This window comes from Delphinapterus leucas, chromosome X (genome assembly GCF_059928025.1).
Source record: "Delphinapterus leucas isolate spDelLeu-1000000601 "Yukka" chromosome X, BTC_Dleu_Yukka2, whole genome shotgun sequence".
In the NCBI taxonomy this organism is placed as follows: domain Eukaryota; kingdom Metazoa; phylum Chordata; class Mammalia; order Artiodactyla; family Monodontidae; genus Delphinapterus; species Delphinapterus leucas.
In genome coordinates this window covers 134,059,941-134,075,434 of record NC_143150.1, presented here as the reverse complement: position 1 = coordinate 134,075,434, position 15,494 = coordinate 134,059,941, and the positions used below count along the sequence as shown (strand labels likewise).

At 58.2% G+C, this 15,494-nt stretch overlaps 1 protein-coding gene across 1 annotated transcript; it reads left to right on the top strand.

The window, feature by feature from the left end:
* Positions 1–1,550: 1,550 nt before the first annotated feature.
* Positions 1,551–11,827, top strand: SHOX (SHOX homeobox). The gene is made up of 5 exons (XM_022561920.2): positions 1,551–2,068; positions 5,512–5,720; positions 9,563–9,620; positions 9,721–9,809; positions 11,296–11,827. The coding sequence occupies exons 1-5, from the start codon at positions 1,795–1,797 to the stop codon at positions 11,539–11,541; spliced, it is 876 nt and encodes a 291-aa protein (XP_022417628.1). The 5' UTR covers positions 1,551–1,794; the 3' UTR covers positions 11,542–11,827.
* The last annotated feature ends 3,667 nt before the right edge of the window (positions 11,828–15,494 follow it).

The following is a 15,494-nucleotide window of genomic DNA, read 5'->3' as shown; positions in this document are numbered from 1 at the left end:
GGAGAAGCACGGGCGCAGCTCTCCCGGAGGATGGATGGAGGGCGGCGAGGAGAAGAGAAAACACCGGGAGAGAGATGGAGGGAGCAAGGGAAGGGAAGGAAGGAAGGAAGGAAGGAAGGAAGGAAGGAAGGAAGGGGAGGGAGGGAGAAAGGAAGGGGGAAAGAAGAGCTGGTCTGTTTCCACTCCCGTCCCCCCTCTTCCACCGCCTCTCTGGCTTCACACCCCTCCCCCCGGATCAAGGCACCCCCGTGTGAACCCGACCCTGGCCCCGGGGATTCGGGAGAAATCGTTCACGTTCCTTCCCGCTGAAGGAAACTACTGTCCGGCTCCGGACGCTGGACCGAACACTGGGAACCGCCGAGCGTGGCCCCCGATCCTGGGTTCTGACTAACCGGCGCTTCGGAGGAGGAACTGACTTCAGAAAACGCAAAACGAACTCCTCCAAAACCCCTAACACTCCCCTCCACCCCCGCACCCCTCGCCGAAAGCCTTGTCCCAACTCCAGCGGGGCGGGGGCAGCAGGTGGAAGGGGAGACGAGGGTGAGGTTGCAGAAAAAAAGAGGGGAGAACAGAAAAGTCACTTTATTTGCAGACGGCATTTTGCAGATAAGAGGACTTCTTCAGCTGCCGGGATTGCCGAATGAATTTCGTATTGCAGGTGAGAAAAAGTGGCTCCTTTTAGGCACATTATAAAGTTCCGAAGGAGTCAGGATCTGCTCAGGAGTACTGTGGCACAACCAAAAATACATATACCCCCCCCAATAAATCTCCCAGACACCGGGCTGACAGCACGGCTCTAAGGAAGGCTGCGTCGGTCCGGCCGGACGGGATCTGACGCGCGCCCCACGGACCGCTCTGTACGAACCAGTTCTCCCAGAGACCCTCCAGCTTCTCCGCGTCTGGACCAGCGCGCTCCGGGCGCTCGCGGCCCGCAGCGTCCGTGTCCCCGGCCCCTCCGAGGTCTGCGAGCGGCTTTGCACCAACGCCGCCGAGGCGCGGGCGCCCACGTTCGGCTAGACCTGGACCCTTCCTCTCAGTTTCGGGGTCCTAGAGCTGTTCCCCCCAGCACGCCGCGCGCACCCGCTCCACCCGCTGGCTCCGCGGGCCTCGCCGGCGGATCCAGCCGGCAGTCCCACCGCATCTCCAACTTGGGACTCATTCCCGTCTGTGATGGCGCGTCCCCGCCGCCCGGGTCCCCTCGCTGGAGTTCCCGCACGACCACGCCCGGACACGTCCTGCGACGATACCGTTCGAGGCGCGAGGCTGCGCTCCTCCCGGGGCCGGCAGGCAAGGACGTCCTCACAAGCCCTAAACTCCTCCTCGAGGTTCGTTTCCGCCAGCCACGGAGAGAATGCGGATACCTGTTCGGGGAACTGGCGCCTGCGCCCATTCGCGCTCTCTCTCTCTCTCTCTCTCTCTCTCTCTCTCTCTCTCTCTCTCTCTCTGCCTTCAAAAACTTGATCTTTACCTCTCCACACCAAGGTGCACAGACGCCAAAGAGTGATGAAATGAAAAGAAAGCCAATTGCCGGACTGGAGGTGGGGGAGAGACAGCGTCTCTGCGTGCGCCCGCCGCCGAGCCGGGAGTTGTAATTGCTGCAGACAGGGAGCGTTGGGGGCTGGGCGGACGTAGCCGTGTATAAATAGTGAGATCGCAAATTGAAAGGCATAAATAACAGCAGGAGAGGTCCACCCTCACACGGACAGTCGTGTCCGCGCGGGAGGCGTGCGGACCACAGCCCGGCTCCCAGCCAGCCCCGCCGAACCCCGCGGACCCCCGCAGCCCCCGGCCACCATGGAGGAGCTCACGGCTTTTGTATCCAAATCTTTTGACCAGAAGAGCAAAGAGAGCAGCGGCGGCGGCGGCGGCGGAGGCAAGAAGGATTCGATCACTTACAGGGAAGTTTTGGAGAGCGGACTAGCGCGCTCCCGGGAGCTGGGGGTCTCGGAATCCAGCCTCCAGGACATAACGGAGGGCAGCGGCCACTGTCCGGTGCATCTCTTTAAGGACCACGTGGACAACGACAAGGACAAACTGAAAGAGTTCGGTTCGGGGAGGGCTGCCGAAGGTAAGCTCTCCGGACGCCGGCTCCGGGCCCCTCCCGGGGACGGCGTCTCCTCGCCGCCGAGCCTGGCCGCCTGCCCCTCGCTCCGCGCGCGCAGAGGCCCCGGGGGCCGCGGTTCGCTCTCCGCTCGACCCCAAACGCTGAATGTACAGCCACGGCTCGGACGCAAAGGCCCCGGCAATCCATCGCCAGTCTTTTTCGTAAGAAAGAAACCAAACGGGGGAGGGGAGGATTCGGCTGGAGAAGCGAGGAAGCAGGGAAGGAGAGAGGCAGAGGCGCCGAGGATGGGCAGCAGCCGGGGCCGCGCGCTGCCGGAGGATCGCTTCCCTGGGCGTTGGCACTGGGCTCCACAGCGGGAACTTTCCCGCGTTGGGGGGGAATCGGGTGCATGGGCTTGTAAACCCAGGTCGGCTGGAGGGCTACCGGCCGCTTGCCTGTCTGCCTGCCGGTCTGTCTCACGTCCGCCTCCACGCCCGCAGAGAGATCCACACGCGTCTCTCCAAGTGCCTTCCCGAGCTCGAAATGGGCCGCGTTGAGGGCTGCGCTGGCCGTTAGTCGGGGAGGCCACGCGCTCCGTCGCCTCTTCGCCCTCTTGCGCCCCTCCGCGTGGTTTCCTCTCAGGGAAAACTTTCCCCTTGAACCTTGGGGCTGGATCTCGGCTGACGCGGGCCTGTAGATTAAAACCAGCCGCGTGCCCGCCGGTGGTCAGGGTCTACAAGGGGCAGAAGGGCCCGGGGAGGCTCGTGGCCCCGCGCACGCGGCCGCCCTACCCCAGGCTGTCAGGGCGCAGCTGGCCCTGCTGCAGGCCGGCTGCGTCCTGGGCCTCCATCCGGCTGCTTTCCCCTGAAATCTCCGCGGCGTTTTGCGCTGTAGTTGAACGCGGGGGGTGGGAAAAAACATGTTTACAAGGGTTCTCCCAGCTGGACAGCGGTGGTCCCAACCCGGGGGAATCTCCGTACAAACAGGGCAACCAGCAGCTGTAAATCAGAGGAATAAAATTGGCTCGATTTCTCAGGGGGCAGCATTTGAAAGTATATGAAGGTCTATTTCTCACTACAAAGAGAGGAAATACAGAAGCTTGCCATGTGGCTCCTGGGTCCTGTTTCATTCTCTGTCCGTGTTGAGAGAGGTCATGGCCGGAGAGTGGGGACCCCATGTCTCCTGCTCTTGTGGCCCTTGCACTTTGGTGGCAGAGTCCAGGTGTGCTGGCCTTGGAGCCCAGTGGATGACCCAGAAAGCTTTCGGAGACCTTGACCTTGTGGAAGCAGAAAGCTGGCAGAGGCTTAGGAATAACCCCCTGGCTTCTGAGAGCCCGGGCAGCCTGAGCCTGGCCTGCCATATCTCGGGGCTCACGCACCTGGCTTTATGATTCCTACAAAGAGAGTTTGCTCTGATGGAGACACGGCTGTCTGTCGGCTGTGCACTTGTCAGGGCTGACATTTAATTTACAGCACCTGGCGGGCGGCTGACCTCCCGGGCTCCTGACGGCTTCCCCCATCCGCCTTAGAGGCTGAGTCCCCTCTTCTGCCTGTTTCCTCTCACCCTGGACAGCCAAGGCAGGGGGACCCTGCAAAAAGGCCCGTGTAAGGAGAGCAGAGTACAATCGAGGCCTATTTCGAAGGAGAGAGGAAAATAGGGCTAGCAGTACAGGCAGCAGGAAGGGGTTAGGAAAACCCCAGCTGCACCTTCTCCCTTCTGCCTGGGTGTGCAGACCCCTGGCAGGGCTGAGCCCCAGGCTGAATTTGCAGAACGGGAGCAAAATGGAGAGGTGGGAGCTGCTTGGGCTTGGGAGAAACCCAGAGGTCTTGGGCACCTGAGCAGCGGACCCCGCTGAGCCAGGCACGGCAGCCTGTGGGTTCTGCACAGCCTGCCGCGGGTTCTGGAGGACTTTGAAGGCCAGCGCGTCATCTGGGGTCAATCCCTGGGGTTCCGACGTTAAGAGACCTGAAGGAGGAAGCAGCATTGGGGCCGCCTCCGGGAAAGGATTTCCCGTTGGGGAGAAATAAGGTGTTCTTGGAAATGCATCCTTTTCAGGAGGTGAGGGAGGCTTTAAACCCCGAGGTGGGATTGAGTGTCCAGGGCTCAGAAGCCGTGAGGAGAGGCTTTCAGGCAGACTCAGGACTTGGGTTCTGGTGTCGAGCTCAGGGACCCCGGTGGGGGTGGGGGTGGGGCGTGTGTGGGAACTGGGTGCCCGGATTTTTCCCTGGCCCCGCAGAGGATCTGGGTCTTCACCCTTTGCAAGTTTCTGGGCTTACTGCTAAGAGGCTTCTCAGAACGGGTGTAACCCCAGACTCCTTGGATAGAGCGTCCTGAAAGCCGCCCTCTTCTCCGTGACACAGAGGGGACATCTAATGAGGGCATGGGGGTCCTCTTTGCCTGCACCCAGCAGGTCCTATGATCGGAGAAAAAGCACAAGAAAACGCAAGGGGAGCTGAAATGCAGCTTCCACCAACTGTGCAAACGGGGGCCAACTTTTATTTTAAATCCCTGAGCTTGGTGAGGGGCTGCATTTCCTAGCGGTGGGAAGGAGAGGTGTCTGGGTTAGAATCTGCTAAATCCTGAGCTGTCTGCCTGATACCCTGCCCGCTCCCCCAGCAAATATAGCTGCTCTCATAATGTTTGGACCTAAGAAAGTGTCACTTTTGGCGTCCTGATGGGGAGTGAGAATGTGTGTCCAAGAGACAGAGGGACAAAACCGGAAGTCAAGGGACCACGCTCTCGGGTGCAACCCAAGCGCCTCAGGGTGCCCGCCTTAAGATACGGCTGCGCTTTCTTGGTCAGAAGGAGGTGAGCTCGGGCGAGCGCCCGCCTCCACGGCGTCCTGAGGGAGGCTCTGGCCCGGCTGGTGGCTGGCACGGCCCCTGTCCTGCTGCGGTGCAGGCGGGAGCGGCGGCTCTCGGGGGGCCTGGACCCCAGCCTGGCCTGGGCTCTCCCTGCGCTCTTTGCGGGCGCCCCGCCAGGGACCCGACACTTGGGCGATTCTGCCTAAGCTTCTTTGACTTAATATTTAACACTCCACTCCCATTCAGAAAAAAAAGAAAAGGAAGAGAGAGAAGGTTAGGCTATGTCAATATGTCAACAGAGGCGAAGAGGATAATTGAGGAAACTATTCAGAGATTAGGCCAAGAAACACCGCGGCGCCGGGGCTCGAGTTATTACAAAACAGCGCGTCTTGCCCTGGAGTTTGCTTTATCGACTTGACGCCGCTTTGCGTCAGGGCGCGTTTGCCACCGAGGTCCCTGCACCGCGAGCACACACAGGCTTTCAGAACGTCGCGCCCAAGCGTCCCCGCGCGGGGCCCTCTCCCTGGCGCGCAGGATCCGCAGGCCGGGCCGGGGTGGGGGCGGGGGCGGGGCGGGAGCCGGCAGAGGGGCTCGTGGCGGCCCGGGCCGGGGACGCCGGGGCCGGGGGCTGGGCTCAGCGCTGTGCCCTCGGCCCGCCCGTAGGTATTTACGATTGCAAGGAGAAGCGCGAGGACGTGAAGTCGGAGGACGAGGACGGGCAGACGAAGCTGAAGCAGCGGCGCAGCCGCACCAACTTCACGCTGGAGCAGCTCAACGAGCTGGAGCGACTCTTCGACGAGACTCACTACCCCGACGCCTTCATGCGGGAGGAGCTCAGCCAGCGCCTGGGGCTCTCCGAGGCGCGCGTGCAGGTGAGAGCGAGGGCCCGGCCCCGACGCCCGCTCCTCGGGCGGCCGGAACGCGCCACCTCGGCAGGGCCCTTCCAGGAGCGCGGGGACCCCGTGTGGGGGGGCTGGAGTCGGGCTTTGGGAGGCGCCCCGGGGCCTCGCGGGTCAGGTCTCCTGCGCCCTGCCTGGCTGGCTCGCCCTGCACTACCAGCTCATCAGGAATGTTGTTCTCTTCCCACTGGTTCGCCTCTCCTCCCCCCGCCCGCCCCCCGGCTCCGCCGTCGCCGCCAAAGTCTTACCCGCTCCTCTGCAGCCCGCTCGCTCCACTGCAGGGAACAGAGAGATGGGAAGAGGAGTCGGGTGGACGTCTTGAGGATTGCGGGTCCTGCCCGCGCGGTGCCGGATTAGCCCGGGCGCGGGGCAGGGGGGGCGCGGGGGCGGGGACCGGACGCATGAAGTCGTGATGCCCCATCTGGCGAACCGCCGTCTAAGGGGGCCCTGGGTGTTCGCCGCACGTGCGCGCGGGGGGGCGGGCGGGGAGAGACGCTCCCGGTTCGTTTTTCTCGGGCTTTGTAAACGTTTGGGTGAAATGCATTCATTTATTTATTGGGGTGTGGAGAGCAAAGATTCGCTTCCAAATCGCCTCGTCCGGGTACCGCAGACTCGCCCCCCCCGCGCCCCCCGTCCCCGCCACCGGAAGGTCGGACCTGGATGTTCTGCTGGGCTTTCCGTCGGCTTTGACGGTTCTGGGCAGGACAGCAGCGCCGGGGAGAGAAGGAAAAGGGGTCAGGGTCCCTGGGCTCTGGGGACTGGTTATTTAAATAAATGGAATTAATACTGCCAACGGGGGGAGGGAACCATGTAAAGCCAGGGCTTTGAAAGAACGGGTTTCTTATTGGTATAGGGTCAGCATTACAAACACAACTTCACCCGGATTGTATTGAAGAAACGAAAACACAGAAAGCGTTTATAGAGAGTGTTTCACAAAAATCTTTAATTTGTAAAAAAAAAAAAAAAAATGGGTGTTTGCACCCTCATGCCTTCCATCTTTCCCCGTCGGTGCGGTGAAAGGGGCTGCTTAAGGTGAAATGCAACAGTCCCCGAGTCTGTCCAGAATTCCGTGCGGCCGCAGGGGTTCCCAGGACCATTCTGCATCGCTGGGACCACAGGCGGAGTAGCTCTGGGGACCCTCTCCCCAAACGAATCTGTCCGGGCATCTGTGGCCTCGGCAAGTGGGGGGGGAGGGCGGGGGAGACTGGCCACCTTTCTCTGGAAAGATGGATGGGGCTGCACCATATAAATTAATGAAAAGATTAAACTTTTGCTGAAGGGGACATCAACTTTTATGTCATTTCACAGCCTTTCTGCCTGAGATCTGTAATATCTCCCAGGCCTTGATGTACTGTTTCTATAAAAATAAATTACTTGTAATTTAATTCCACACTATTTCTTTCAGTAGTCTATTACTGAATAGCGCCTTAGCAGGAGAGACCGAGTTGGGAGAAAATTGGTTCTTGGGTGGCTGCAGATCTTGAGAAAAGCCCTAAAATAAAGGGGGGGGAGGGTGGTAGTAGAAAACGAAAGCCTATCGATCCAGAGGTGAATTAAAATTTAACGATTGTAAATAATAATAAAAATAAACATGGGAAGAGAAAAAAGAAATAATTTCCTATTGGCCACAGGGAAAAGAATCGTATAATAAAGAGAAGGCAGAAAGTGCTCATAAAAACCAATTAGTTAAAACACGTACCCCGCTGTGCAGAAGTGGGGGTTGCTGGGGAGACACCAAAAGGAGAGACGAAAATGCACTATATTTTAATCCTGTCTGTGACCTGTTTGGTAATCCTTTTCGGTACAGCCTGTCCTGTGTTGTTAGAGGATAGAGTTTCAATTTAGAGTGGAAATTTGCTGTAAATAAATTGAGGGTCCTTTGGAAGTTGGTGCTTATTAACCTTTTATTTTTAGTGTTGTACTGGAAACTCACATCACCCAGCTGTCAGGGTTATAATCAAAAGTTATGAGAGCACAGTGAGGAGCGGTGGTAATTTAATTACAACAAATATCTTTGGGTTTATGGCGCAGAGCTAAATTAAATGTCATTATTCACTGTCTGTAATGGAAATCAAAAGGAAATCAGATTACAGCATTTGTGAGAGAAATCAGTGACTGGTCCTTAATGAAGAAATAACTGTCTAAACCACTGTACCGCACTTTACTTAGCATATTCGGGACTGATTGGAATTGATCGTGAATCAGCCCAAGACTGATTTATCATCGCCAAACGCGCAGCTAATTCATCACTTTTATTCTCCATAATCTTTTTTTTCTTTCCCCCGCTGATGGGAAAGTGAGCTTGCTTTCTAGATTTAAATAGGATTCTGTTTTTGAAAAATGCCCTTCCAGGGGGAGCAGAGTTTGCGCGTCTGTCTCCGCTCTCCTGAGGATGGGTACGGGACCCCAAGGAGAAAGAGGCACCGAGGAAGGGTCCGAAAGGGAAAGGAGTCTCGTCACAGCCAGATGGGGTGGGGGGGAGAGTTGCGGCGGGACGTGGGAGCAGGAAAGTGAGTTCAGGCTTTGGAAATGGAGTAAAGATTTGTGAATCTCAGCACTTCTGTTTTTGGAAATACTTTCCGGGGAACAACACCAAAGTTTGCCAGCTTCCCTAGAGCCTGGCTGGGTGAGGTTTCCAACGTCGTGGAAAGCCAGTTCCAACAGGCGGGCCCATGGCTCAGCCTTGGATAGAAAACTGCCCTGAAGAGGCTGAGATGGAAAAGTTCAGCTTTTCCTCGACTCCCGGGTGCTTGCAACCTCCGCGGGAGCTGAGGTTTCCGGGCAGGGTGGGAGCAGGGAGTGGCCCCAGGCCCTGGGCTTGGAACAACGCAGGGTCCCTGAGCTACCAGGTGTAGTGTAGTGTGGCCGAGGGGAAGGCTTTCTTTGTGCTAATTATCCTGCACCGTCAGTGACCGCCATTGTGGCAATAGGGTGAGTGAGTGTGAAGGGAAAGTTTTGGAGAAAGCCAGGTAGGAAAAATTAAGTGCCTAAGAACACAGAGGGAGGGGACTCCCGATTCCATGAGAGACAGACCAAGGGCCAGGACCAGGGCTGTTTGGAGGAGGGGGGAGGATGAGAATGGGGAGCGCGGGAGGGCGCATTTCGGGGATGCCAGGCCTTGAAGCTAGCCGGGCCGGGCGGGTGCCAACACCTTTCCCTCGCTGCCTCACCTCTGGATAGGGCGCCGCAAGAATCAGATGTCCTTAGAGATGCCGAGTGCCTGCAGTGCAGAGCCTGCGCTTTTGGGGTGCATCTGGTTTTTAGAGATCAAGGACGTTCATGACTCTGTAATATTAACTGGGATCCCCCAGGCTTCCAAGGAGGGCATGGAGGTCATGCAAGTTTCTGGACTCAGGGTGTCTGAGCGTGATTGGGGAGGGGGCTGGATTTGGAGATGTGTATCCACCTGTGCATCCCCCCACATTCCTGGTGGGTGGGTGGGGGCTAAGGTGGAACGTCGAGGTGGAAGGTCAGGTTGGACCGGTGCGTGGCAGGGTGGAGGGGGGAATGTCCACACAGAACGATGGAAAGTTCTCCACGCCATCCGAGGACCCACTTCCTCACTGTCAATGTTTGGATGCTGAAACTCTGCTCTCACTTAGGTGAGGACTGTTCCCAGCTCCAGGTAGCCAGTTACGCGGGGCTGGGGTGGGAGGGGGCGGGGACGAAGGCCGGAGGGGCGTCAGGCAGCCTTCCGGGGACAGGAACCCCAAGCCCCTTGCGCGCCGTCCGGCGTGTCGGGAAAGAAAGCCTCGCTGACGCTCGCCAAGGCCTGGCCGGCTCACGGGGGTGCACGTCTGTCCGCTCATTCCCAGGTTTGGTTCCAGAACCGGAGAGCCAAGTGCCGCAAGCAAGAGAACCAGATGCATAAAGGTGGGTGCGAGGGGCCGGGCGTGGAGGCAGGGGCGGTGGGGAGACCCGCCAGGTGCTGGGAGCAGCGGGCGGGGTTCACGCCTCCTGTGTTTCCTCGCAGGCGTTATCCTGGGTACCGCCAGTCACCTGGACGCCTGCAGGGTGGCACCCTACGTGAACATGGGCGCCCTGAGGATGCCTTTCCAACAGGTAGCTCGTTTTTTGTTGTTGTTTTTTTTCTTCCTTCCTTTCGAACAGAACAGAGAGGGGGCCGGCGCCGCCCCGGCGCCTCCCACCCCCGCTGAAGCAAAGAGGCCGCTTTCACAAGGGGGACATTTATAAACCCATTGGCACGTATTAACACCACGCTGAAAATCTCCAAGAGTTACCTTTGGGAGGGCTAGGACAGAAACCCCAACTCGGAGGGAAAATATCCCCACCCACCCGGAACCACCCACTCGTTCACCGCCTGGCTGGAGGGAGGGGTTTGCTGCCGCTTGGGCATGAGGACCCGTGTCAACACCCAACCCCCGGCTTTAGCTTGCCCAGGGCCTCGCTGGGGGTGTCAGTGCCCCTCCTGGACCTGGGCCTCGATGCCCCCTCCCCTCCCCCGCGCACCTCACAGTGGGGGGCGTCCCGCCCAGCTCCTAGCAGAGCCGGGAGGGTCCAGGGCGCTGGGTGCGCTGCGCGGAGGAGGGGGCGGCCAGGGGGTCGGAAGACCACCTCGTGGAGACAGGGTGCCCCAAAGTCCTCGCCCCTGCTCTGGGCCAGCGTCGGGTGGGAGGAGGGAGCCGCGGGGCTAGAGCGCAACGCCCACTCGCCTGCAGGGCTGGGCTGTGGACCCCAGCAAGGGGGGTAGGCGTGCCTGCGCTGGTGGGTTGGCTGCGCCCTGGCCAGAGCGAAGGCGTGGCCTCCTCTTGCAGCACTTTTGCTCCTAGTGGCAGAGGCCTGGGTTTGTAGCTGGACCCGGGTTTGCTGAGGGGCACGAGGTCCAGTGGGCCTGGCCCGGCCCGGAGGGTCGGCTACGGATGACGGCATGGAGATGGGGTGAGGGTGGGCTGTTGGCCGCGCGCCCTCAAAGTCACGGCGCCCAAGGCTGGGAGGGCGTCCAGGGCTGCCGTGCGCAGGGCAGAGGTCCGCGCCGTGTTCCCTTGGACCCGCACCTCCGCGGCTGGGCCCATATTCCACCCCTCAGCACCCCTTCCCCAGGGCGGGGTGGCCCCTCAGCATCACAGGAACAGCTGCCCCGACGACGTGGGGTCAGCCATTGGGTCCTGGTGAAATTAGGCGGTTGGAGCCTGCAGATTTGGCTGTGCTTCTGGAAGATTCGGGAACTCCGGGTCCCTGGGAAGGCGGCGGCGGGGTGGGGGGGGGGAGCCAGAGCCGAAGCCCGGACCCTGAGTCGGGGATGCGTCAAAGAATCAGCCGGGGGTCTGGAGAGGAGGAGGTACCAGCTGTAGACGCTCGGATGCTACAGCATCGGGGATCTGTGCCGACTCCCCGGCTCTGGTCCTGTCCAAAGGGGCCAGTGACCCGGTCGTGGCACCGGCTGTCCCGAGGACAGTGGGTGGTTGTCCCTGGGGCGGGGGAAGGAGCGATGGCTCCCCGGGAGAGGAGACGCCCTCGAGGGGGAGTCCTCGAGGGGGGAAAGCCCCCTAGAAGTCGCGTCCTCACCGTGCGGGTTCTGTCTTCGCAGGTCCAGGCACAGCTGCAGCTGGAAGGTGTGGCGCACGCCCACCCGCACCTGCACCCCCACCTGGCGGCGCACGCGCCCTACCTGATGTTCCCGCCGCCGCCCTTCGGGTTGCCCATCGCATCCCTGGCCGACTCGGCCTCGGCCGCCGCCGTCGTGGCCGCCGCCGCCAAGAGCAACAGCAAAAACTCCAGTATCGCCGACCTGCGGCTGAAGGCGCGCAAGCACGCCGAGGCCTTGGGGCTCTGACCCGCCGCCAGGCCCCGCGCCTGCCCCGGACCCGCGCCCGCCCTGGCCCCGCCACCCCGTCCGCGCTGCGTCCTGCACTCGACCCCTCCGCGCCCCCCGACGGCCGCGCGGACACCCCGGAGCGAGGGCGCAGCGCCTTCCCCGCCTGGGGCAGCCCCGGGGCCCCTGGCAGGCCTCGGGAGGGGGCATCCCAGGACCGCAAGACCCCGCCAAAGCCTCGCAGAGACTGTGCGGAAGAGAGAGGAGGTGACCGTCAGACCACCCAAGTCAGCCCTCGACCACGCCGTCTGTGCGTCCTGGGACCCCGGGGCCACGTGGAGCCCCGTGGCGCTGCGTCCTTCTCTGCTGCCGGAGTTCCCACCCTGCGCATGCGGCCTCCTACACGCCTTCCCAAGACCTGAAGAGTCTGTTACCCAGAAAGATCCGGGGCTGGTCTCCGCTGAAATGCCAGTGCTTGGGTGCCGACAAGTTTATTCACTGCCGTGAACTCAGTTTCATCCGAGGAGCTGCAGGACCCGTGTGGATTTCAATATGGACTTTTGCATCTGAGGCAGGGGCCCCGTGCTCTGCGTGCACGCCCGCCCCCTCCCCTCCGCCTGATAGGTAGCAATAACGAAACGCAATTGAAGATCTCGCGGAGGTGGTGGTGGTCGTGGGGACCTCAGTGTTTCACGTTGTGACCTTGCTGACTCCCCATCTTCATGCACACGTTTGGCCCCAGAGCACCAGGTTCAGGACTCCTTGTGCCGTAGGACAGGCAGCTTTAGAGCTTTTCCCGTCTTCGATTCCCGAATGGACATCTGTGGCTGTTTCCCAGAATTCAGATGCAAAGGACTTGCACTGGGGACACAGGGCACGTGGTTTGAAGGTATAATACTGATGCAGCATCCACGCTAGTGACATGCAATTAAGTGCAGTAAAGTGCAATATTGTAAATATTATAGATTTAAAAAAATTAGCTGTGCACTCTTGACCCGTCAGCTTCGGGCTTCGAAGGGCATTACCTCCCCCTGCATGCTGCGGGGCCAGTGCCAAAATGACCGGGATGGGGAGTGCTTTGGATTCACGGAAGTGAAGTGTGTGGCTTGGGATGGAGCAGGACCTGGGGAGGGGTGCCAGGCTGGGAGGGCGGGGCTGAGCTGTTTCTGGGGGAAAGAAGAGCCTGGGATACCTCCTCCAGGCAGTGAGTTTTAAGATAATGTTTTCTAAGGGTAGCCAGTTCTAGCTTTTCTTTCATCTTTTTTTTTTTTTTTCTGTGCTTGGTCCCCTCTCCTCCCCCATCGTGTAAACACCAAATAGCGACTTGTCTGAGCAGCTGGCACAGAATGGGCAAAGTCTCTTGACATGATATAACCAAAGCGTTCAGGGTCCCAAATCGTGCACCTGAGTTTAAGGCAATGTGCTTTGCATGTGCTGTGTGAGATTTGGGGGGCAGTGCACCCTTGCTGGGCTTGTCTACCTCGAAAATGAGCATCTCTGGGTTTGTGGTTTTTTTTTTTTTTTTTTTTTTTTGCCTTAGTGAACCCAGGCCTGCCCAGATGGAAGTGGCCATCTAGCTCTCCGAAGTCCAACGGTTCACTCTATTTCCAAAACAGCTTTTCATCTTTCCAGATTCGCTATTGCTGACTGTTTTCCCTTACCCCTGATTTGGGTACATATCTCTAAGAAGAAAAAAAATATTTTCCTTCCGTGTAAGGGAATACATTCTACCTTTGCACTGACCTGAAATGTAGATTCATTTGTATCATCTGAAACTCTTTGAATCAAAAGGCCCCTTCAACATTTTTTTTTCTAATTTTGAAATTTTTGCAAAGCTCTGAAATGATGGAGAGAGAGGTAAGAAAAACACAGTATTTTAAATTCATTTGCGACTCCGCCCCCTCCCCCCCACGCCCCCCCCCACCCTGGCATGAATGGCATTATGGAATTTGCCTCATATGTGCAGTTCTGCTTCTAAACAGCTGTAAATTTTAAAAGGTCCCCTATATAAGCTGAAACTTTGCTTTAAACTTTAAAAAAAATGCATTTCAGATCCACTTCAAATGAGCCACTTTCATCCTGAAATTTAGTGCTGGGCAAACATTGGAGGTGAGAGGTATACATCCCTATTTTATTTTTAAGGTTTACTTTCCATTTTATCTAAACATAGCCCTCTGTCACCAACCCCTCCGCAAGAGCAGACTCTCTCCACGTGAGCCAAAAGGCATGAGATCTGCTCCTGGGAGAAGCTGAAGTTTGAAAGTAGAGCTGCCCGACGGCAGCCAGCGCTGGGAGGCTGGATGGTGTTCATCCTGTCCCTGTTTCTGTTTGGCTTGATTCAGAAGGTGAGCCAGGTGGATGAGCCCCCCAGAACAGAACAGACTCTGAGCTGTGTGAGGCTCAGTGCTGGCAGAGCAGCTGGCGTGGCTTCTGTCCCTGGAACAAAGTCCAGAGGACGCGCTGCAGGGTGTCCAGGGTGGAGGCCATCTCTCGGCATCCTCTTTCTCCCGGAAATTTCAGGACAGAAGCGAGCTGTCAGCCCAAGTTGTGGTCAGTCCTTCCCAGCCCAGATCTGTATCCGCTTTCTCTCTGTTCGGCTGTCGGGAGGTGTGGGTTGGAGAGCGTGCTTTGTGTGGGTCCTGGTCTCCCGGGGAGGGCATCTGGATCTCACTCTTTCCCAGCGGCCATAAGGCATTAAATTTATGGGCTGAACGCATTTTGGCTGTTTTTGGTGCTCTCTGCGTAAGACAAGACCCCTTTTCAGAGCCGTTCGCGGCACTTCCAAATAGCACGTTTTCGAGGGTGCAGACCAAGAGGGGAGTATCACCTGGAAAACAAACTGGACGGGTCTCGTCAGAGGGCCACTGGATGCGGGGTTTTCGGTTGTGAAACCCACGTGAGAGCCTGGCTGAGCTGCAGGCCGTGTCTTGCCCACTCGACATGGGGCTGTGTTCTCCAAGATGGGCTCGGCCACGGAACGGGTTTCCTTTTCTGAGACCTTGGCCAGAGAGGACTTTTAGGATAGGAGCCACCGGGTTTAGCAAAAACTGTGATCTTCCTCAGCTTGGTTGTTGCTGTTCTATCTCATTCTTTACAAATTCACCCTTTTCTTGCTTCTGTCATCAGCCTGGGAAGCTTTGCAAGTTCATCTCACAGGGGAAGATATTGCATTGATTGGGTCTTAGCATCGGATGTAGTTTCAGTGATGAAGCACCTGGCTCTCGCGTACTTAGAGAAGCTCTGCGGCTTAGCATCGCTAAGACCTAGAAGGAGACGCCTTCCAGAGGGAACAGGGGTGTCATTTTTTGGTCGGTTTTGATAGGGTGGCTTTCTTCACGGAGGCAAAGTGTGGGCCGGCTGAGGTTCCTGTATAAAGTAGCTGCAGACAAAATGAACCACACTCATGTGTTTTCAAACTTGCTAAGTTGGTCATGCAGGGTGGTTGGCGTCCCCAACCTGGGAAGCCGGTCCTCAGAGCCTCACATGCCCCCGGGGTGTAGGGACACGCCCCCGGCCCATCTTGCTCCTATCCAAGCTGGGTACCCCAGCTGCCCCCTCTGCCTGCAGGCACTTGTGTCCTTGGCTACGAGGTCTGTACGGTGTGGGGACATCTGGACATTGAAGCGGGAAGCGGCTGTGTCTGAGCTCATGACCACCCCTCTCCGTGCTGGTTACTACCCTAGCCCTCTGCTCCCACTGGTGGGTTTCACTTAAACCTTTTAACGTTTCCTCAAGTACACGGGGGTCACCCCCAGCCCGCTCCTACACGGCGTTGTCACTGAGCTCTAGGATAGCCAATAAGCTGACTTCAATGACAAACATATTTGAGGCACTTTGCTCCTTTTCCGCCCCAAGTTTGGGAGGTTGGGATGGCAGAGGGCTTTTCCGTGGACACGCTTGACATTTAAAAAGAAAAAAAAACTGGTGCCTAATTTATTAAAAATTAGCTTAGGAATATGCGGATTTTTCAATAC